This window comes from Felis catus, chromosome F2 (genome assembly GCF_018350175.1).
Source record: "Felis catus isolate Fca126 chromosome F2, F.catus_Fca126_mat1.0, whole genome shotgun sequence".
NCBI lineage: Eukaryota > Metazoa > Chordata > Mammalia > Carnivora > Felidae > Felis > Felis catus.
Window position 1 is genome coordinate 67,569,784 of NC_058385.1, and position 24,791 is coordinate 67,594,574.

General features: G+C 46.8%; 1 protein-coding gene across 14 annotated transcripts in view; it reads right to left on the bottom strand.

Moving 5' to 3' along the window:
- The window catches only part of MTSS1 (MTSS I-BAR domain containing 1), a 175,380-nt gene that overhangs the window by 136,892 nt on the left and 13,697 nt on the right, over positions 1 to 24,791 (bottom strand). For all 14 annotated transcript variants that reach the window (XM_045050013.1, XM_045050011.1, XM_045050015.1 and 11 more), the window contains one exon: positions 3,459 to 3,520. In XM_045050013.1, coding sequence (XP_044905948.1) covers positions 3,459 to 3,520 — 62 coding nt within the window. The remainder of the gene's footprint in view (positions 1 to 3,458; positions 3,521 to 24,791) is intronic.

Here is a 24,791-nt window from a genome sequence, read left to right on the forward strand (position 1 = left end):
CAGGCAAAATTTCACAAAGGAGGAAAGACAGGTGTTTTTACCTAAATGAAAACCATCACTAAAAACTATGGTACAAGTGGAAATAATTTTAGAGCAGGAAAACAGCATATAGACACGGACCGGGAGACGGAATCTTGGAGAGAGATCCTCTACTTCAAATAATTCATTTTAGAGATGGGAAAACTGAGACAAGTAGAGTGACTTTCAAGATCACAAGTTTGGGGGCACCTCAGTGGCTCAGTCAGTTGAGCATCTGACTTCAGCTCAGGTCATGATCTCGCAGTTCATGAGTTCAAGACCCGCATTGGGCCTTCTGCTGTCCATACAGAGCCCGCTTCAGATCCTCCCCCTCTCTCCCTGCCCTTCCCATCCTCTTGCTCTCTACCTCTCTCAAAAATGGACATTAAAAAAAATTTTTTTAATTAAAAAAAAAAAAAAATCACAAGTTCATCCCAGAACTGGAACTGGTAGCCCAGAAGGACACACAGTCCCATGCTCATCCCACTGCCAGATCAGATCCTGGCTATGTGACTCTTTCCCCCTAAATCCCATTTACAATGAAATTGAGACACCATTTTTTCAACCTTAGAATACTATCTCGACTGCATCTTCTGAATTCCTCAAAGCTGACACCGGGGAGAAGTCACTACACTCATTTGCTGTCCTAGAAATTATTTTGAGTTCCTCACATCCTCTTGAGCACTCTGTGGTCTACTGGTTCCTAGCGCTGTGATCTAGCTGTCATCCAATGGAGAGGAAGCACCTCTCCACGCCAGGGACAAGGACAACGAGAACAAGCCAGCCTCAGGACTCACACACACACGGGACTCACAATCAAGCATGGAGCCCGAAGCTCATTTCCAAATATTTCACGTATGAATCTAATCTCTACTCAGCACTCCTAAGAATGCAGAGCTGTTGAAGGAAGAATGTGAGAATAAGAACTAAAAAAGAGTTCAAGATGGAACTGAAGAAGTGACTCTAAAACTCAGCAACCATAGCTCTGACACAGAAGGTTCTGGAAGATGCTGGAAGTCATCCCTGGGAAAACCTGTGCAACAGTCCCTCAGCACCCAACTGCAGAATGAGGCCTGATATTTTCCATTAGAGCAAAAAGCCATTCTGCTCAAATTAAAAAAAAAAAAAAAAAAAAGACATACACACGGAAGAAAACTGAAAGAAAAAACCCCTTTGAAGCATATTTTTCAAAGAGTTGACATCATACGCAAACCCTGGAAAAGTCAGCTTTATCAAACATCCTGGGATTTATAAATAGCTCATTCTGATTTACAGTTACTATCTGACACAATGGCTGGATTTATTTTCAAGTCAATGCCAATCATCCCAATTTAATGAGCCAGCTATAGAGATGCCTTGTGTATTACTCCGTCACCAGGGCTCCACTGAAAAGGAGGATGGTGGTCAAGTGTGAGGAATTAGGAGCTTTTAAACACCGCCTTCCAATGAGTCCTATTTCATTGTCTGCTGTTGTCATAATATATCTTAGTTCTCTGATGGGGCAGCACAAAGGAGTGATTTGGTGTATGTGTTCCCAGCTTATTTGCCTCTTCTATAGCCTTATCCTTTCTTTACTGCAGAACACCAAACCATGTGCGTGAGGCTCTCAGCTGGGCACTACCAGTTTGACAAAATAAAGAAATGGTCCCTGCCCTCAGGAGGCCTAAACAGTTGTTAAAAAACAAAAAGTGTACTTTGTACTAGTGAGTATAAGATTGCTTTAAAAGTTTTACTGTAACTAATCAGCTGTACTAACCTCATATTTACCTTAAGTTTTGGCTTGCTCTTTGGTAAAAGGGGAAGAGAATCTTTTCATTGGTCGACCCTGAAAAGGCTGCCAGATAATTAAATGAGGCCATATAAGAAAAACGTGTATGTGTTGGGGGGATGGTAGTGGGGGGAGGCTACTTAAATGTTTTACTGGTTGATTCCAGCAGGGACCTACAGAATGGAGACTATTTGAAATCAATGAGAAGGGTGAGTAGACATAGCTTGATAAGGTGAGGCCGGTAAAGGCTTCTGCAGGGCTTTGCATTCAGACAGAAGAGAGTGGAGCTGGCCCAGCAGAAAGTCTTTACAAGTTCTTAAGCACCGAAATGGTAAAGGATCTGACAAACAGAGAAGGGGCTGTATTCCTGAGTCTCCTGGAAGACCAATGACAGCTTGGGAAACCCCAGGTGCATGGGATAGAAAATCCCAGGCCCCACAAAGCTGACAGAATGGAAGAGGAAAGATCCATCCTTCTGGAGTTCTTCTCTCCTGATCCACAGGGGAACCACGAAATGTCCAGTCCTATGGTTAAAGCTCTGGGCGGTAACCCCCTGATGTCCATGGGCAAAGGACCAAAAGTGTCATGTCATCCACATGGTTTTTTATCCTAGAAAACCCCTACTTGCTTTGTCCTCTGGAAAACCACCTGCATACATTCAAAACAACTGATGTCATCCCCCTTATGCCATGAACAGGAGTCATGAGAATTACTGCTTTTGTAAATGCCCTGTCCCTCATGGAACACCGCTGAGTAGCCTTTCTCCTCACTGATTTAAAAGCATACAGCTGTAACAAGAAGATTCTATTTCACATCAAATGATACATAAACAAGCACAAGACAAAGCAACAATAGCCCCTTAGAGCCGACTGACCCTAGATCTTGTTGTTTAAATAGCTTTATTGAGGGATAATTCGTATACCATAAAATTCAACCTTTGTAGGTGTGTGATTCAACAATTTTTTAGTGAACTCAGAATTTTGCAACCACTAGCACGAGCCAACTTTAGGACATTTCCATCACCCCGAAAAGATTCCTCATGCCCACGTGTACTCAATCTCCTTTTCCTCCACTAGGCCCAGGCAGCCACTAATCTACATCTGTCTCTGCAGATGTGCGTTTTCTAGACATCGCACACAAATGGAATGACACAGTAGTCAACAATAAGCTGTAAGCTCTTTATACGGATAGGCAGTAAGCAGAATGGACCTCGCAGCCAGACTCAGGTTCAAATCCCTGCTCTGGCTTTTACTAGCTGTGTGACTTTGCACAAGTTGGTTAAGTTTCTCTGTGCCTCATTTTTTTTCACCAGTAAATTGAGGATAATAGCTGTACTTACCTCCCAGGGTTGGGAGATTTAATTAACATATGCCTGGCACATAGTGAGCGTTACATGAATGTTGCCCATTATTACCTTACATATATAACAGCTCATCTGACTCTCAAAATTCCTATGGAAGAAGGCAGAGCAGACAGTTCAGTTTTACCTAAGGGAACCGGGGCCCAAGACATAAGGCTAACAAGTGGCAATGCTCAAATTAGAACCCACTACATGCTTCTGTACCTGTAACGCTTCCAAAATTAACCTCAATCTGCATCCTGGGTCTGTCCTATTCCACCCTTTGTCTGTGGATGTTGCCATTTTCTGGGAACGACAGGCTTCTATACTTACCGAAGCTGGGACTGTAGCTTTCCTGCTTTGTTTATGAAATCCTCCCAAACTGGATAGCTCCCCTACAACAAAACAAAGTCATCGATCAGTAAGGCATGCTGTGACCGACACCTGACTAAGACAATAACAGAACACCCAGACTCCAATTACACAGGGAACGATCTGTGTGTGCTCTCTTCCTCTGCAGTCTATGGTATGCTGCCCAGATTATATATAAACGTATTGGCTCAGAAATGGGTTTCGAATACACTCAGGCCCGGTAATCTTATAAATACTACAAACACCGACTGGAACACGTTTGGTGGAATCTAACCTATAGATGGATGGATCACCTTTTGAGTAGTAGATGATGGGTCCAAATTCAAGATGTGTAGAACACGTAAGGCTCTGCCCTGAACCACGTGACCACGGCTGTGGCTTTTTTCACCCTTATCTCAAAGGACGGGGAGGAGAGAACCAGAGTGACTGGAGCCCCTCTAGGACAGGCAGCTATTGGGAAGCGTTGTTAGACCATCAGAATCTCAAGGTTGAGAAGATACCTAAATAGAGCCACTCAGCTGATGGCTTGAACCCAACATCTACATACAACATGCCAACAGGTAGTTCCTCCCCACATTTCGGTTCACAGGGAGCTCAACACCTCTCTCTGCCACCCTGTCTTTTGTGTCCATGCAGCATTGGCTTGAACCTTCTGGGGACCCTCAGAGCGAAGGCCTACCCGGCTTCCAGAGGGAGGTCTTCTCGGGGAATTCATCCACAGCTTTCCCTTCCCTTCCCAAGTGCAGTTCATCTTCTACACAGGCCCCTGTTTCACGTCCCTGCAGCATCCTGGGACACTGCACGACGTCTCTCTTTTAAGTGTGGTACTCAGACACAAACTCAAAACTGCAGGTGCCATTCTGACTGGAGCAAACCAGAGTGGACTGTGACACCTCCCTACACATTAAATTTATATTAAGATCAAATAGCCAACTGACCAAGAGGTGATGCAAAACAAACCCAGGAAAGGAAAAAACCATGGCTAGAGAGATGGAGCTGGGGGGTGCCTGGCTGGCTCAGTCAGTAAAGCGTGACTCTTGTTCTCAGGTTGTGAGTTCAACCCCATGTGTGGTGTCGAGTTTACTTGAAAGAAAAACTTAAAATAAAAAAGAAGAGTTTGGCACGGAATCATTTAAACATAGAACTAAGATTAAACACCTAGGGGGTGATCGGTGCAGGACAGAATGTAAGTGTTAAGAACACTGACATGGTGAGCCTAACATGGGCCACCTCCTGATTCTGCAGTTTAAGGAGAGGAGGGAGAAACTCTAATGAAGTTAATCATCCCATCTTTCACTGCAGAAGCCCAATCAGAATAGTCTATAATTGAAACTGAGCTAAAACATAATGATTTCATCTTCCTATTGGTTTTAACAATCTTATTTTCTTACCCTTGGGGACAGTTTCTCAACCTTGCCACCAAGGACATTTGGGGCCAGACAGTTCTTTTGGGGGGTTGGGAGGGGCTGTCCTGTGCACAGCAGGGTGTCTAGCCCCATCCCTGACCTCGGTTCATGAGATGCCAGGAACATTCACAGATGCCACTGGTGGGGACTACGAAAAATGTCTCCAGGCATCTGTGCCAGATGGACCTTATGGGACAAAATCATCCCCTGGTTAAGAACCACTATTTTAGGGGTGCCTGGGATGGCTCAGTCAGTTGAGAATCTGACTCTTGATTTCAGCTCAAGTCATGACCTCCCAGTTAGTGAGTTTGAGCCCCATGTCAGGCTCTGTGCTGACAATGTGGAGTCTGCTTGGGATTCTGTCTCCCTCTCTCTCTGCCCCTCCCCTTCTCTCTCACTCCCTGGCAAAATAAACACTAAAAAAAAGGGGGGGGGGCGCCTGGGTGGCTCAGTCGGTTAAGCGTCCAAATTCAGCTCAGGTCATGATCTCATGGTTTGTGAGTTCGAGCCCCGCGTCGGGCTTTGTGCTAACAGCTCAGAGCCTGGAGCCTGCTTCAGATTCCGTGTCTCCCTCTCTCTTTGCCCTTCCCCTATTAATGTTCTGCCTCTCTCTCCAAAAATGAATAAACATTAAAAAAAATTAAAAAAAAAAAAGAACCACTGCTTTAGAGGGATGTCTGAAAAACTAAGTTCTTTTGGAGAAGAAATCATCATCTGAAGTTCAGTAATCTCTCCAGTATTACTTCACTCCAGTTTCAATACTGTTACATGAAAGTAAAATTAAATATATTTTTGTTTTACATCTTGTCATAAAACAGTCTCTTTAGGGGAGCCTGTGTGGCTCAGTCGGTTAAGTGTCTGACTTCAGCTCAGGTCATGATCTCATGGTTTGTGAGTTTGAGCCCCACATCGGGCTGTGTGCTGACAGCTCAGAGCCTGGAGCCTGCTTCACATTCTGTGTCTCCCTCTCCCTCTCTGCCCCTCCTGGCTCATCCTCGCTCTCAAAAATAAATAAACATTAAAAAAAAAACTGTCTCTTTATACATCTCTGTAGGTATCAAGCCTGCCTGAAAATGCACACAGAGATGTCCGGAAAATTCTCTACCAAAATTAAAATGGGCTATTTCTGGAAGTTAAGATTTGGACCAATAGGTTACTTCCCTGTTTGTACTTTCCCATATGGCCAGAATTGTGTGTGTGTGTGTGTGTGTGTGTGTGTGTGTGTGTGTGTGTGTGTTTTAAATAAGGATCATGTATCATTTTTATGAAAACAATAGTCACTACTTTTTTTTTTTTTAATTTTCAGATCAAACTAGAGGTTCTGGCAACAAAACACCATGAATTTACAACCCACCCGGAGCCTAAAGTCTGTTCCACAGATGCCACAAGAGCACATCCATCAGTTCTGCCTTTGAGACCTGCTTGGCCCAACTGCAGGTCTCTGGATTTATTCCCCCAAGCGACAATTTGCTCCCACGGGGCACTAAGCCACACCCCAGGGATCCTGTCTGACTGGCTCCTGGCAGAGGTCCATTGGCAGCTACTGACACCAATACCCACGCACAGATCCTGTCACCGTTCTGCTAAGCCACACCGCCTCCATCTTGTCTCTGTGCCCCGGTTGGCTGCTTCTACCCAAGAGCACAACTTTATTTTAACTTACACTGAATGAACCTTTGACAGCTCAGGCTACCATTCCAGACCCATCGAGACATTGTGGGGAATTCCAATGAAAACACCTAACATATTTACCATTTTCTTATCAAGTATGAATGTCCCTTCTACATCTACATCCAAGTAATTAAAGAGGTAAGGGCTGAGATCAGAGTCCTCTGACTGGCCACTGGGGATCCCCATCCAGATAGACATCAGTCAGCATCCTTAAAAGCGTAAGAGTTCAAAGCAACCAATTACAGCCTCACCTAACCTTTGATTCTCTTTCAGATCCACAAAAAAAGTATGAGAAGCTCTTCTGAAAAGGCTGAAGATGTTCAGATATACTGACCACCAACTTGTAGCCAAAAGGCTGGAAGGCATCGGCGTTCATCGACGTAAAGGAGGCCAGGAGTGCTGGGCCCTCCTTTTCCCAACACCAATCACGCCCATGCAGGGACCCCTGGAGAAGGTCACTGAGATGATCTAGAATGTTTAAGAAAAAAAGGGAGGCACATTTCATAGAGAACATGCCAGAATGGCACGAGGCCAGTGCAGGGAGCACAAAGTCCTGACTTCTAGCCATGGCTCTGCCAAGGATCAGGGGAAGTCACTTTACCTCTCAGGGCCTGCTCCTTACAATGACAAATAACAAAAACAAATAATTCCATCATCATTCCTGACCACTCTCATCACTGAAAGATTGTAGGGAAAGAGTAAGGGACACCAACTCGGGAATCCAGTCTCCCAGACTGAACCGTGGCTCTCTGGTTTGCAATGTGTTATCAGGCAAGTCGTTCGACTTCCACAAGGGGATAAGTCACTGCTTCTCAGGGCTGGTGTGAGGAATAACTAGGATCGGAAAGTGCTCAGGGCAGGGGTGCCTGGGAGGCTCAGTCAGTTAAGTGACTGACTTCACCTCAGGCCATGATCTCACAGTCTGTGGGTTCGTGCCCCACGTCGGGCTCTGCGCTGACAGCTCAGAGCCTGGAGCACGCTTCGGATTCTGTGTTTGGGAGACAGAGAGAGACGGAGCGCAAGCGGGGAAGGGGCAGAGAGAGAGGAGACACAGAATCCGAAGCAGGCTCCAGGCTCTGAGCTGTCAGCGCAGAGCCCGACGTGGGGCTCGAACCCATGAGCCGTGAGATCATGACCTGAGCCGAAGGTGGACGCCCAACGGACTGAGCCACCCAGGAGCTCCCCCCCAAAAAAAAAAAATGTTTTTAAAGCGCTTCAGGGCAATGCCAGGAACTCCGTCAGTGTCCAATGAACATTTGATAGAACTGAACCAAGGGTGTACAGGCCCCTGCAATCTCCCTCAGGATGCTGGCAGAGATGTGAAAACCTCCAAGTCAGACTGTCCATCCAGGCTGGGATCCCACATTCTTAGGCCTAAGTACAGAACCAGCTGTAGCTCACGACTAGTTAACTAGCTGGGCACATGTCAGCCTCGTCTCAGTCACCCCCAAATACATGGCAGGAAGAGTACTCAAACCGACATGAATGCGCCTGAAATCTACTGCTCAAAGCACTTTAAAAAAAAAAACAAAAAACTACTTATCTACCCCCACTGCTTGGAGCCTCACTTAAGTCTTTACCAAATTAGCAACAAAAGGAGGGTCCCCTCTCCAGTCAAGGGGTGCAGCACATAGCTCTCCACCCACGAACGCCCACTCAGCCAGAAGAAGGCTTCCAAAAGCAGCTCGCTCCTGATTTAATGATATTCGACAGTCTATCAAAGAGTGTCAGGCCCACCTGTTTTAGGCAATATATAATTTAATGGATTCTAAAAAAAAAAAAAAATGAAAAGGAAAAGAAAAGAACTTCTAAGAACAGAAGACAAAAAGCCTCCTTATTGAGAAATTTTTTTTTAAAAAGTGTGTAAATGTTATTAAAAGGTAAAGGCAAAGTGATGTTGGATTGTTCGAGATCTGGGTTGTTTTTTTAAGTTTCTTTCAAGGTAGAAAAAAGTTTCTACCCACCTAAAAGTAGTTTTACTACTAAAATCACAATCTTGGAGGAAGTGAGAAAGGAGAGAGAAGAAATTTGAACAAAGCGTTAAAGGTAACAGAGAAAAAGCTCTGGCTTTTTCTAGACTCTAAGACTGAGCCAAAGCGAGAATGCTCAAATTTCAAAAGAAATCTGCAGATCAAGATGCAGTATCCACTGAGAACCCTTTTAGAAAGCAATTCCAACACAGTCCTCAATTTTCTGACCTGCACCACCCACCAAGAAGTCCCAGAAAGCTCCCCTCTGAGGCTTCTGGTTCTGACCTGGCTCAGGTCACATTTGAGGTCCCTAGGAATGCATTTCCCGGGGCTGTGAAAAAGTCTTCACACAGACCCCACCATGGGGCTCACCAGAGAACACATAAAAGTTTCACAACTTTCCAGACCAAAATCAAAGCAAATGAGACTCCCACCGGGCACCCGGGTTCTGCCAAGTCCAAAGTGACGGGCAACTGGAATGTGACTCTCCTCTCCCTGGAACCACCTGACTTTCTTTGGAGAGGAGGGTAGGTTTTGAACCCCTGGCAATTTGTTGAAAATAGACCTTAGACCACACTGGATTCCGAAAAAGGGAAAGTCCCCTATTATAGAAACGGGAAGAGAAAACGAGCCTGTTTACAAACATGTAGAGGACACTCCTTTAATCAAGCTGCAAGACTGCCCCCCTCCTACAGCAAGAGAGGCGGGGCTTCCCTGAAGACCGGCTACAGGGCCCCACCCCTGCATCCGCCAGGTGGGGCGTCCACCATGCTCCCCACACCACACACAGCACCAAGGGCGGCTCTTCTCTCTTCCGACCTCCAAGGGGATGCACCAATCTTGAAAATTCCTATTCCACCATCACCGCGTAGCTCAAATGTCACCTCTTCCACAGCATTCTCAAATGCACCTGCTTCCCCCACATCATGCAACTCACCATCTGTGAGCCTGAGTCTCCCCCACCACACCGTGGGCTCCAGGACAGAGAAACAGAGGGAGGAAGGAAAAAGGTTTCTAGTAAGAGCAACGGCTGGCACACAGACAGGGAAGCAGAGATGACACAAGGGGGCTCTCGCCAAGGGACACTGGAGTGATGCACTCATGCTGGGGACTGGCAGGACCTGGGCAGGATGGACAAGGTGACCATGAGCAGCCTTCGAGGGCAAGGTCAGAGTTCCACCACAAAGAAGAGAGCAGAATTCCAGGCAGATGGTGAGGGACATAAATCCCACACCACCTAGGTGACCAGAGAACCTAACAGGTCACATACCTAACAGCAGCCTGGTTCCTTAGGGAGTGGGGAGGAAACTGAAGTCATTTTCTTACTTCTGAAAAAGAAGTCCCACCCAATCTGTCAACTTCCCTGAGAGTTTTGTGGCCACTTAAACAAATATGTGAGCCAGCTTACCCACCCCTCCCTCCCTCGAAGTTGAACTCTGGGAACACGCCTGGGTCCCTCTCCTCTTCTCCCCCCTTCCTCCACTCTCCCCACAGCCAGAAGGCTGGACAGGCCACTCGCCTAATGCAGAGCGCAGGGCTCAGCCCGTGGCTGTTTTGGCTTGGGGTTCTGTTTTGCTTTGTTTTGTTCTGTATTAAACAGAGCCCAGGATGGCATCCCACACACGAAGCAGAAGAATAAACTGTGTGTAACTCATCAGTGCGGCTGGTTAACGATGCCCCATAAATAATGCAGCAACTGCCTCTCCCAGCCCAGCCCAGCCCGCTGCGACAGCAGAACCTCAGGGGACAGCTGAGCGAATCAGACACCCACGCTGCCACACAGGGAACACAGAGGAGCCGGGAGCCGTGGTCAGAGAAGGGGTGATCTGAGAGGAGCCAGAGCTGGAGAAGACTCTCACAAGGAGGAAGCATTCAGCTTAGATGAGAATAAAACAGTGATTGGAGGAGCAGGGTGCAGGCTATAGGGAGTAGGGTTCCAGCTCAAAGGCCTCTGTCCTGTCCAAAGGTTGCAGATGGAGGCTGGCTCGCCAGTGGTCATGATCCTGAGGACTCAAGTCTTGGGCACACCGCCGGACAGGGAGCCCCCCCACCCAAGCCCCACTTTTCACCCTGATGACGTCAATGTCACCATCATCATCATTAAGCATCACCATTTTCTAAAGGGTTGCTTGGTGCCAGGCACACATATCAGCGTTTCTCTAACTTTCACATACATTGTTTCTACCACCTGGGGATCTTGCAAAAACGCAAGTTCTGATTCTCTTGGTGTGAGGTGGGCCTGGATGTTGCATGTTTAACCTGAGTGATGCTGAGGCTGCTGGTCCACAGACCACACAGAAGAACACAGCTGGATACACGCTCTATTACACGCTCACAACAATCTGAGAAGCAGATGCTATTATTTTGCAGCTGAGGACTGACGTCGTGACCCAAGCGCTACCCTGATTCTGGGAAGTGTGCTCAACAGAACCGGCTGCCCAGCCCAGGCCTGCAGAAAGCCACTCAGTAGGCAGGCTGGGTCCTGCCTGGTCCGCAAAGTGAGGTGCAAGGCCTCCCCCAACACACAGCTCCCAATTAGAACTGCAAATGCTCCAGGGGAGCTATAATGTCACCCTAGAAATGGTCATGATCCTCAAGAACTTGGGGGAAAAAAAAAACAACACAAAGACACAAAACAAAGAAAAGCCCTTTGTGTTGGAAAAGGTCTGATAGGAATGAACCAGAAATGGTCACGGGTGCTGTCATTAGCGGTATGATGATGGATAACTTGATCATATATTCTGGTTTTCCATGGATGCCGGAACTGATCTGCTTCTGCCAGATCAGAGAACCTGTCTGGAGCATCTCTAAAGGCTGATGCTGTCACCTCCCCAGCCACCAGGTCCTCGGGGCAGGTCTGCGGGAACCTCCTCAGAATGAGCTTGAGCAGTGCAGCCCACAGCATCCCTCCTCCTCCCCTTCTAGGTCAGCCCTTGTTGAGCTCAGCCTTCAGGGAAATGAAAAGCAAAGCTTCCAGAAGAAGCTTCTGACCTGAGCAGGCGTGCCTCTGGACCCCAGGCTTCTACAAGCAGGAGGCAGGAATCTGCAGCTTCCAGAAGTGGGTGTGAAGGATGAAGGACAGGGCCCCTGACTGTCTGTCACAGCTTTGTCCCCCAGACCACCCTTCCCCACCCCATTCTGCAAGAGGGAGGGCCCCCGAGACCCTCAGAAGAAATGCACTGTGGAAGCCCATCCATCATAAAAACCATTCCTGGGCTTTTATTCTCTGATTGGGGCTTGCCTAATCCACTAATTATCCCTGTCCATCAAGTGGATGACAGCCTTGGGGATAATCAATGGTTACTTCCTCACACGCCCACCCTCACCCACTTGCCCAAGCTCACCAACAATAAACACGCCTGTGAAAAGGAAGATTTAACCACAAAAGGGGCTTCCTCCACCCAACCTCCCCTCACAAACTTCTCCATTTGTAGCCATAACACCCTGCTTAAGTCAAGGACATCAGCGTCTTCTTCCTCCAGCGCTAGGAGGTTCCATGCCCAGAATGCCTGTTTTCTGACACACAGGTAGATCTCCACCAGGAATAAAAGAAGAACCAAACAAATAGGTCAACTGTATCTTCAAAGTATGATTGGTTTTTACATTTTCTACCAAGAGGCATTCCTTTGTCTATCCTGAGCCTTCCAATAGAAGAGCCACTAGCCACCTGGATGTAACTTTAAATTAATTACAGTTAAATAAAATGTAAAATTCAGCTCCTCACTCAAGTGTTCAACAGCCGCATGGGGCTAGTGGCTTCGGTATTAGACAGGGCAGATGCAGAAAGGTGTGCTGGACGGTGGCGGCCATAAGGTGACAAAGCCACTCTGGGCACCCCTGGGTTGTTCTGGAACTGCAACTAGGCTTCCAGTCCTATTATTTTAACTTTTGCAAAATGGATGCGTGAACCCCTCTCCTCTCCCTTCCTATTCCCCAAATTTATCCCCCCAATCTGTACCGCCATATTGCCTTTACTATTTCAGATAGACACCTAAGGCCGCCTAGGAGTCCAAATTTATTTCATGATCATCATTAAGAACCCCATCTCACATTTACACAGTACTTGAGAGAGTATAAAGGGCTCCCAAGACAGCCCTGTGTGGGCACTTGGCAGACAGGCATTTAACACTTTTCCTTTTCCACAGGAAAATAAAGCACAGAGGTTAAGTAATCCGCCTAAGGTCAGGGAAAGGTCTGCCCTCGCACCCAGTTTGTATCGTGAAGTGCTCCTAAGTTTGCCCAGTTGTTTTTAAAAAGAGTTGTTGTTTTTTTTTTTAATTTTTTTTTTCAACGTTTATTTATTTTTGGGACAGAGAGAGACAGAGCATGAACGGGGGAGGGGCAGAGAGAGAGGGAGACACAGAATGGGAAACAGGCTCCAGGCTCTGAGCCATCAGCCCAGAGCCCGATGCGGGGCTCGAACTCACGGACCGCGAGATCGTGACCTGGCTGAAGTCGGACGCTTAACTGACTGCGCCACCCAGGCGCCCCAAAAGAGTTTTATGTTTACTTATTTTTGAGAGAGAGACAGAGCATGAGCAGGGGAGGGGCAGAGAGAGGGAGACACAGAATTCGAAGCAGGCTCCAGGCCCCGAGCTGTCAGCACAGAGCCTGACATGGAGCTCGAACCCATGAACTGTGAGATCACGACCTGAGCTGAAGTCGGACGTTCAACCAACTGAGCCACCCACGTTCCCCTGCCCAGTTCTTTTTAAAATGCCATTGTTCCAGGGGCACCAGGGGGGTTCAGTCGGTTAAGCATCTAGTCAAGACTCTCTGTGTCGGGTCGGGTCATGATTTCCCAGTTCATGAGTTCAAGCCTCCCATCGGGCTCTCTGCTAATGGTGCAGAGGCTGCTTGGGATTCTTGCTCTCCCACTCTCTGAGCCCCTACCCTGCTCACATGCACGCTCTCTCACAAAATAAATAGATGAAATAAAATTAAATAAAATGCAACCGTTTCATATATTCACCTAAAACTTACTCCTTCTCCACAACCGGACACTTGTGAACTCAAGATCTAACCACCTTGCACGGGGGCCGGAGGCTCTCACCCAAGTGCTACATCTACGCCTCCCCGAAATAATACATGTACATCTACCCCCCCACCCAACCCCTGTCCCACTGCGTAGAGTGCAAAGCTTCTGTTCCATTGGTTTTTCCTGTGTATAAATGTCCACATGAAATAGTGAACAAAATACTTGGTGACCTGCACACCCTATCAAATGTTTAAGTATCGTCACCATTATTTCCTGTTTGCGCACCTGTCCTCACCCACTTCTCCCTGGAAGTGCCCTCTCAGACTTGCCTCCACCCAATCCCAAACCCGATTCTGCAACTTGTCAGGTCCACCCCTCACGACTCTGCGCACACTTCGTGTGCTCTGCCACCTTCCACCAAACAGTGCCTCCTCCACAACCCCCAAACCCCACCCCAGGCTGCTAGGAATGGCAGCCGGCGGTGGGGGCGGGGGGAGGTCACCAAAAAAGGCAGTAACTCTGTTTGATACCTCTACACCCACCACCCTCTTTGTAGTCTTTCCACTGCACGCCCTCCTCCTCCTCGCCTGGGTAAGTGCCCTGATGGGCAGCCAGACTCCAGCGTCTGAAAGGACCAGTGTGATGTAGCGGTTGAGAGCATGGCGCGAGAAGGGCGCCTGGGTGGCTCAGTCAGTTAAGTGTCTGACTCGATTTCAGCTCAGCTCGTGATTTTCACGATTCGGGAGTCTGAGCCCTGCGAGGGGCTCTGTGCTAGCAGTGTGGAGCCTGCTTGGGATTCTTTCTCTCTCTCCCCCTCCCCTGCTCTCTCTCCCTCTAAATAAAGAAACATTAAAAAAAAATTTTTTTTTTAAAAGAGCATGGCTCTAGAGTCAGACTGCAAGATTTCAGATCTACTCACTGGGTGACCTAGGTTACTTAGTCACGTGGAACTGCCCTGTCTTCATCTGTAAACGATGCCCATGCTAGTCCCCACCTCCAAGGAAAGCAATGAGGATAAGGGAAATAATGCAAGTGCTTAGAATGGTGACCAGCACTTAGAACTCAATAAATCCCAGTGACTGCTATTTTCAGGAGTCAACGTACAATGCCAGCCACCCTAACTCAGACATTTAATGAGCACCTACTATGCACAGGCACAGAGTGGGGTACAGGCCACACAGAGATTAGGAATCAAAGCGTTGAGGAACTCTAGCTAGTAGGAACGCTGATGTGTGAGCCACCAGTCAGAGGGCACAATACTCCAAATATAAAGCACTAGGAGGTGGGGTTGATGCAAGCTTCCAGAGGTGGGTACTGCCTCACCTAGGTCTTTAAGGACAAAGGGGAGTTTCCCTGGCAAAGAGGAAGGAAATAAAGAAGGGAGAAAATTTTCCTTGCAAAAGAAACAATTAGCAAAGGGGGCGCCTGGGTGGCTCAGTCGGTTAAGCGTCCCACTCTTGATTTCAGCTCAGGTCATGATCTTGCAGTTCATGAGATAGAGCCCCATTTTGGGCTCTGCGATGACAACAGAGCCCACTTGGGATTCTCTCTCTCCCTCTCTAGCTGCTCCTCCCCTGCTCTCTCTTTCTCTGAAAATAAATACACGAACTTTTAAAAAGAGAAACAACAAAGGAAAGGAAATACAGGAGATCATGCTACATTTAGGCTTGAGCGTCATTTTGGTCACCTGGAACACTTTCCAGGGAAGTGTAATTTGGGGGCACGGGAGAGGGGAGCAGGAGAGCTTCGTGGGTGGCACAGGAGGCTCTTGGTAGGTAGCTCAGGGTGGCCCATGAACCACCCCCCACTGGTGTAATCACAACCTACCAGAGACTCACCAGGAATGTTTGCTGAAACTACAGATGTCTGAGCCCCATCCGGGGCTACAGAACCAAAATCTCTGGGGAGGGGGCCCAGATACCTGCATTTAACACATTCCCCAGGGGAGATTCCTACTTTCTCGCTACAATCACACACAGCAAGATTTGAGAATCACCACCCCAGATAAGACGCCCAGTCCCTCTGAGGCCTTGCAAGCTATGGCCTCAGCAATTTCTCAGTCCCAATATTCAAGTCTAGCTCCTTGAGAAATAATCCCTGGTGATGAGCACCCACACATGGGAATGTGAACTGATATGCGCTTTCTGAAAGGCATTGGGCAATGCGTTTGAAAAGCCTTGAAAAGTACGTACCTTTGACCCAGGCTAAATCCTTCAGGGGAAACTGTCAATGTAAATCAACGTCTAGCTTCAAGGATATACTCACTGCAGTGTTGCTTATAATGAGTGAAAAACCGGGCACAGCCTAAACACGAATCCGTACAGAACACATGGAACTGGCACCCATCTCAAAGCCTTTGCACACTCTCCCCCTGACCTGGAACATCCTTCCTCGGATATCCACGTACGTCACACGGTGTGGCTCAAAGGTCACCTTTTCCGTGAGACCTTCCCTAGCCACCTTATTTAAAAACAACAACATCGCCCCTGCTCTATATTTCCCCATTCTAATATACAAAAGGACTAATTCAGTTTGTCCCCACTCCCCTAGAATGTCCAAGAGACAGGGACTTGTGTCCATGTTATTTACTGCTGTGTTCCCAGCACTTAACACAGAACTTGGCATACAGTCAGCCCTCAGATACAGGTCAATTGAATAAATCAACTGTTACACAAACAAAACAGTGGAACACCACACAACATTAAAACTGACATGGCTCATAATTACAGACACGGAAAGACAGCGTAAGTGCAAAGCTAAGTGAAAAAAGAAATTTCTGGCACAGCGTAGGCCACGTGAACCTTTGTCTAAAACATGCGTACATAACCCACTTTGTAATCAAGTGGTTATGGGCGAGTTCTATTTTTTACTTAACTGAGATTTCTTAGTTTTTCTTCCATTAACTTTATATTGCTTGCATAATCTTTGAGAAGTAATCCCTCATGAAATGCTCTCAAAACATTTGCTAATTTTTTTTTTTTTTTTAGAAATAAGCTTCCTGCTTAGTGACTTAATTAGGGTGTCCCTAATTAAGGCCAGCACAACATCAAAGAGGCCAGGTTCCAAGGGACCCTTGCTTCAGGTCGACTCCTGGCTGCAAGACGACCTCAGTCCCTCCAGCAGCAGTTTGCGGAGCCTCGGAGCACTCAGACGCCAAAGGCTTGGCCACCAGCTAGCTACTCCTGGCTCTGCTCCCCGCTACTTGCTTCCTATTGGGGTGCCTCATCCAATTATTCAGGCCCGAGATCACATCCTGCTGGAGAGCTGGCTTTGAAGGTTCAGTAAACAATCACTTCAAAACAAAGCACAACCATTAAGCCAAACTCAAAGACTTCCTTAATGACTCCGTGCTCAGCTGCAGAAGCCGGGCTCAAGCAAGCCAGGCCTCAGAAGTGAAGCTGAGGTCTCCCTGGAAACTAATCTCGAAGCATTTCCAGCCTCCTACTGCAAATATCCCCCCTTCCTGTTTTGCACTCGGTCATGTGGGGTGCAGAGCCGTTACTGGGACGACCCCGATGGAGGGGGGGGGTTCCTCAGCAGAACAAACGTGTGTCCTGTGGTTGTCACCTTCGACGGCTGCATCAGAGCCTTAGGTCTCACACCCTGCCTGCCCCCCACCTACTTCCGTCTACTGACAAATCAGAGGCACCCGTGGGGTGAGTCAACCACCCAACAATATCACGTTGGCTGGGTCAAACTCTGCTTTAAATAGAGAGAGGCCCCTGGAGCTCCTTGAAGCACTTCAGAGAAGAGCCTAGATTGTTATCTTTCATCTGGTTCATCGTGAGTCCTAAAGGTATAGATAGGGCAATCAACAAAGACATCAATGAAACACACCCATTACAGAATCTGAAAAGGAAATTCTCAAACACCATGCTGTGAGAGCCCACGGTGGTAGACCAGCACAGACCCTGGGACTGCATGGGTTCAAATCCCAGCCTTACCTCACCCTAGCTGTATGAGGTGGGCAAACGGTTTAATCTCTCTGCACCTCACTTTCTCCATCTCTAAAATGGGAGTTATAGCAGTAACTACCTCACTGTGATATACAGGAAGTACCTGGGTTGCTGGGAGGAGTAAGAGTCTATCTGTAAAGCACTAGAATAGTGCCTGGTTGTGCCACATAAAGGCTTATTAAATAGCAGAATAAAACATAGTTCTCAGTTTAGGTGTCACTTGTACCAAAGCCTTCCCTGACCCTGTCCTCTGGCTCCAAATGAAAATCAGAGGCCCTCCCCAAGATCCTGCTGTTTGTCTGCTCCTCTTCTAGACAAAACAACTTTAGGGCAAGGACTTTATCTGTCTTGTTCACAGGTGTATCTCTGCCCCCAGCAGCGCCTGGCACATAACAGCCACATCATGATATCTGTTGAATACATGTACCGTATTCTCTCAAATTACTCGTTATGTTGAGAATTGAAAAGCATATATTGTCTCTATTGCATATCAAAGTGGAGATACAGGTTTCTTGGATTTTCTGAAACATCTCATCCTGTTATTGGCAGGATACTCCACTAGAAACTACCAGGGTAGCTCAGACAAGAGCTACACAAGAGCATTTTGTTTAGCATTTATTTCATGCTATGCCCTTTCCATATACTTTCTCATGTAAACCTCTACAACTTTAAGAGGGAAGTATTATTTCCCCCATTTCACAGATACGAAAATCAAGTCTCAGGGAGGTTGAGCAACTTGCCCAGAGTAATTTAGCTCACGAAGTGGCAGAGCCAGGCTTCAAAGCCCAAGGGCAACCGCTTAAGGTAGAATGCCACAAATACTAGATGGAATCAACACAGAATGTGAAGAATGCCTAAGGCTATCTGGCTTGGTGGAAAAAAGAGGGCCCAGAAAGGAGATAACTTTGTAGCGGGGCCTTGAAGGATGAGAAAGATTTCAACAGACAACAATAGAGTCTGCATTGCACTGTGCAAGCAGGACAAACGGCAAGCGTGAGAGGCATGGGACGTGCTCCAAGAAGCCAGGGACTCCGGGATGGGGAGCACTCGGCCTGCAGCAGAGCACTGGGCTAGGGCCAAACTGCAGGCGTCCTTGAATCCAGGCTAAGGCAGGTGAGCCCCATTCAGCAGGTAGGAAGAACCCCAATATGGCCAAGTCCTAGAAAGGAACAGAAGATCAGTGCAAAGCTGCTGCTACAGGGCAGGCTAGAGGCAAATGAGGCCACTTTTCGGGTGGTCATTCCAGAAAAAGAAGCGAGAATTCAAACAATGAAGACAGAAAAAGATGGGCCTTATGAAGCAACTCCTCTCCCCTTAATATCACATCTCGGCCAAGACTTTTTTTTTTTAAATATAAGCATTAAATGCCCTGAGGACCTCAGCCAGGCACCCAGCCCTCCCCTCCCTTGATATACAGTGAGTTTGCAAATAGAGAACTGCAAATAGGCTCAGCTGAGGCAGATGAGGTTATAAATGAACTCAAGAGTCATTTACTTAGCTTGAAAAAAAAAAAAAACCAAAAAACTCCACCTCTTGCAACTTCACTGCAAATTCTAAATAACAGCCAGGTCAAGGGTGGGGTAGCATTTGCCCTAAGAAGTGAGGTAGAGAGAATTACTATACTGACTTAGAGAGTCTGGGAATGTCCATTTTCACATCTGTAAGCTGGAGAGTAACAGCAGCGAACATTCGAGGGCCAGCACACAGGGCACAGTGTGGAGTGCTTCACAAGCAAGGTCTCATTTCGGAGTCGTCTAAGCTGGGTACTTTTTTTTTTTTTTTTTTTAATTTTTTTTTCAACGTTTATTTATTTTTGGGACAGAGAGAGACAGAGCATGAACGGGGGAGGGGCAGAGAGAGAGGGAGACACAGAATCCGAAACAGGCTCCAGGCTCTGAGCCATCAGCCCAGAGCCCGACGCGGGGCTCGAACTCACGGACCGTGAGATCGTGACCTGGCTGAAGTTGGACGCTTAACCGACTGCGCCACCCAGGCGCCCCAAAGCTGGGTACTTTCTTAGACCCACTTACAGAAGAGGAAAAGGAGGCTGAGAGATTAAGCAATTTGCCCAGAGGAGTGAAAACCAGATCTCTTTGACTCTAAGGTCAACAGGAGCTCTAGAATTTCTTCAGGAGGGCTTTAGAGGCAATGAAGGAGCCAGAAGGAAACAGAGGTGTGCAGGAAGCTCACTATTTTTACTTAGATGGTATGTTATATACAGATCTGTACTGTCCAGTATGGTAGTTGTTAGCCACATAGGGCATTTTGGAAAAATTGAAACTGAGTAAAACTTAAAAATCAGTTCCTAGGTCACATACATACTTCAAGTGCTCATACTTCAAGTGCTCAACAGTCAGATGTGCTACTGGCTAACATTGGACAATTTCCATTATTGTAGAAAATCATATTGGAGGGGCACCTGGGTGGCTCAGTCGGTTAAGCATCCAACTTTGGCTCAAGTCATGATCTCACAGTTCATGAGTTCGAGCCCCACATTGGGCTCTCTGCTGTCAGCACAGAGCATGCTTTGGATCCTCTGTCCCTCTCTCTCTCTCTGCCCCTTCGCCCCCTCTCAAAAATAAACATTTTTTTAAAAAAGATCATTATTTTGGACAGGGCTACTGTATATTTGAAATTGTTAAGAATGCTAAAGATGCTTTTTCTATTTTTCTATTTCAATTATTCACTTTAATGTTGTTTCACCATAAATGTTTTTTTATTTTATTATTTTTTTAATGTTTATTTACTTTTGAGAGACAGCCAGGGCGCAAGCGGGAGAGGGGCAGAGAGGGAGGGAGACACAGAATCCGAAGCAGGATCCAAGCTCTGAGCTGTCAGCACAGAGCCCGACGCCGGGCTCGAACCCACAAACTGTGAGATCATAACCTGAGCCGAAGTCAGAAGCTTATCCAACTGAACCACCCAGGTGCCCCTATTTTTATTTTTAATCATGGCAAAATACATGTAACGTACAATCTACCCCCCTGGCCACTCTTAAGTGTCCAGTTCAATAGTGTTAAGTATATTCACGTTGTGGTGCAAACATCTAAACATGCTTTTACTCAGACTTCGGTAACGTTGAGAAAAATACTTTTAAGGATGCTGAAACTGTTTGTAACTAAGTGGTTCTCAACCTGACTACGCGTTAGAATTACCTGGGGGTACTTTACAAAAAAAACTGAATGTCCAAGATGTACCCCAGGAGCACTGAATGACAGCTTCCAGGAAACAGGGTCCAGGTATCAGTGTGGTAAGGCTGGCAGGGAATCCGATGCTCTTATGCCTGTAACCAGGCCCATTCTACCAAAAGGGGCACACCTGCCCAGAACCTCCTTCTCTGGACAGACCCAATCCTCCAGCCCCCTAGAGACCCGTCCTGTGGGGGGGGTGGCGGGGAAGGGAGTTCCAGGCAAAGCCTGCTGTCCACCTCCAGGACTCGGGAGGCCACTGATGCTGAGCAAACTCAGATTTTACTGCTGCCCAAATTCTTCAAGGAGAAGAAAGCAAATAAAAAGACACACAGCTCAAAGGCACTCAATTGATTTTTTTTTTTTCACCCACTTAAACTAGACAGGAAAAGAAAAACCACTTAGAAACTACGACCAAGGCTGTATATGCCAAGAATCAGCACAGGAAGGAGTTTTTTTGGCGATCCCATCAACTTCTCCAAACACAGACCTGAAATGGCTCTACAGACTCAACCAAACCAGAGGGCTACCGGGACATAATTAAATACAGAAAGCTCTTTTACAAGGAAGTTCCAGGGCTGGACACAAAATGAGTTCAAGGTAAGGAGTTCTTTTTGAGGCCTCATTTGAACTTTGGGTGAACTTATTTAACGCCTGTAATTAGAAAGGGTTGCCAGGCTTGTATAGTCGTCCAGTCTCAGGGACCGATGGGTTCCCTGGACATATAAACATGGCCCTCTGGCCAGTTATGGAGAAGAAGACTGCAGACACTTTGCATGAGGACAAGGACAGGAGCCAAGGGTGACAGGCCAGAGCCTGGCCCAAAGGCTTCTTTCCCCTCTGCACACCCAGAAAAGGAAAGGAGAATGCCAAGTTGTCTGTTAGAGAAGACTGGTGAGTGGGAGAGGGAAGGAAGCCACAACATATCAATAGATCATAAATTAAATGACTTCCACAAAAGTGACAGCCAGATGGGAGCGGCCGGCCGTACAGCAGTCCTCACACCATCTAAGCTCAAGTTCACACCTCCAGGTTGGCTCTGGGCTAGAGGCACAGAGATAGGACCCTGATTCCTTCCTCGAGCCTCCTGTAGTACTCAGGAAAGTGTTCTGTATGCTGTCCTCTAGCAATAAATCCACCCCCCCTCTCTACCTTCAGCACGTTCTAAAGAGCTCCAGCTTTAGGATCAAATGGGTCAAGGTCTGAAGACCAATCCACCTCACCACGGCCTTAGGTAAGCCACTGCCTCTCTTCAAGCCTCAGTTTTCCCATCTGTAAAGTGGGGTTGATGTGAGGATAGCAAGAATCCATGCCCACCAAGCACTCAGCGCAATGCCTGGCACATAGCAGCCTCTCACAAGTCCCTTCCTGCTCCACGTTCACCATATGCAACGAACACTCAGCACCTACTGTGTACCAGGTGGCGTGTGAGAGCATCTTAAAAAAGGAAGCAGCTGAGACGACACAGCCCCATGCCAAGGTCTTCCTTGGGCTAAGAGAAGACAAACACTGCCAATGGGTGGGCTGGTCTGGAATCTAAGCTGGGTGGGTTTAGTTTTGCTTTTGGGGGGTTGTGTGTGTCTGTGTTTCAGATACTCAGAGGAAACCTTCCGCAATCTCCAACTAATTCAAGGGAGAACCTGGGCAATCAAATACAACAGGCTTCCTCAACGCTCAGCCAATTAATTTACTCCACTTGCCTCTCTGGTTTGCTACTTAATAAAGCCGTATCAGCAGTACAATCTGCAAATCGGAGTTAAACTGCTTAAGGCATCCGTCAGTTCCCTCTAAGGAGCCCCAGATACTTCTTGTCTGATGTCCTAGGCAGCTAAATCTGCCTTTGGCTTTTGTTTGGTTAGGGGAGAAGTATTTCTTTGTTTTTGCAGAGGTGTGGGTTTCAGGGGAAAGTGTCCTGAAGGCAGTTCCGAGAAGTAATGGTGAACTTGGAATGATCTCATTTTTCCATACCCAATTTGAACACCTAAACGGTCTCCTGCAGAAGGAATCTTGCCAGCTCTCACCCATCCCCGAGAAGACTGGAAAAGCCTAGATGAAAGAAAATTACAGATAAAGCATCTAATAGATCGATAGTTTCAACCTTTTCATCCTCCAAACATTTTAACAACCTCAAATGAACTGGCCATATTGACAGATATCATTTTAGCTTTTTCCCTTTTCCTGGTTTCAAAAGAGCATTTCAATGTACAAGAGGTCAGTCAGTAGATGAGAAGACAGAGTTTGCACAGGACATACGTCCACTAAAAAGTTGCCGACTGTTTACCTGAAATTCAGATTTAACTGGGAATTCTGTATCTTTACTTGCTGAATCATAGCATCAACTTTGCAACCTTGCTGATGCTCAATAAATACTATAGAATTATGAGTTACTCTCATAAGAACTGACTGATAGCTGAACCAGGCAAAATTCAAACTCAGCTCATCTTCCATTCAAACCATGACCTAGGATTGACCTTCTCTCTTTGTTCAGGGCATCGCTAACTGCAGAAATTCAGAACATAAAGGTTCACAGCATCAAGCAACAAGTTCTAAACAATTTGGCGAAATATGATGTATAAGGGATTTTCCCAGAGAAACATCCAAGCTAAGACCAAAAAAAACCAAAACCAAAACAAACAAACAAACAAGACTTCTTTCTAAATCTGGATGAGATCTGCACCTAAAAAACCAAACAGATTGATCCAGATAGAACAGGCCCTAAATCTTTGAACAGCCACCCATTCTGGGCGGTTTCCTGCTGCAGATTTTATGATATCTTCACTTCACCTTCTCTCACAGGCCCAAACTGAGGAAGCTGTAAAATCCTGGGCAAACACAGCCATTTGTGAAGAGAAAAGCCAACATGAGGCCCATCTGTACTTTACAAGGGTTTTGCTTGTCCTGCTTTTGTGTGTCACCATTTACAAGGAAGCCAGCCTCCCTTCAGAGCACCTGGCTGCTCTTAGAGGCCTTGGCTGGGTTTTCAGTATCTTCCTAGAGAAAATATTTTTATTATTATTTTTTTTTTTGAAGAGTCGAAGGCAAGTCCTTCAAGGACTGACTGATGCCCTTCCTTCGTGGCCACCATATTACACTCACGTTATCTACTCATGACCCACAGGACAAGCTGCTCTCCAAGGACCTGCCTCAGTGGCTCTCTGGCTCCTCGCTGCCCAGCAAAAGGCCTTCCACATAGCAGGCCCTCGATAAACACCAAGGAAGGGAGCCTCTTGTCTGACAGGAACCCTGAAGCCAAAGCGGCAGGGCGGGGGGAAAACAACCCTGAAATCATTATCCAGTGCTGGACCCAATACCCGCATTCTTGATCTATGATAAGTAAGGGAAAATACCATGTCATGCCTTCGAACCACAAAAGATTTCCATGGAATTCAAGAAGCTCCTTTAGCAGCTCTAATTTTAAGGCAGAACCTCGGAGAGAGGATACTGGTACAAACAGAGGTGGGGGGCAGTGGAGAGGAACTGAACAAGGCCCCTATTCTGCTCGGTGCAGGTGCTGGTAACAGGACACCCCTGTCCACAGGGGGACGTAGGGTAGGGAATTCAAGGTGTGGTCGGGTGTTCTTCACCCCCCAGTCTCATTACATAACCCCCAACACACTCTCGAACCTAGTACAAAGTTCTCCCTGCACCAGGCCCAATTCAGCTCCCGACAAACTGATTCTTGAGCAACAAAGCTGAGGAAAATATTTGGTTTTAGGATCCAACTTTAAAACACACACACACACACACACACACACACACACACACACACACACAAGTTAATTATTAAAAGAAGCAAGATAGCCACAAAGTGACCTGCCCTCGAGTTTGGCCAATCTCCTGGTCTTAAAAGCACCCGAAACACCACCAAATTCTATGGCTGGTTCAATTACCTAAATTAAAAAAAAAAAAATATATATATATATATTTTTTTTTTTTTTTTTTAAACTACCACAGCATCAAATCCCTATGTTGTATACCTTAAACTAATATAATGTCAAATGTCAGGTATAGCTCAATAAATAAGTATGATATGTAAGTAATGGCTCATATCTGCTATTTGTTGTACGTAGCCTGTTTTTCTTGGCATTTGGCTAGAAACTACAAAAAGATTCTAGGCCCTCTTTA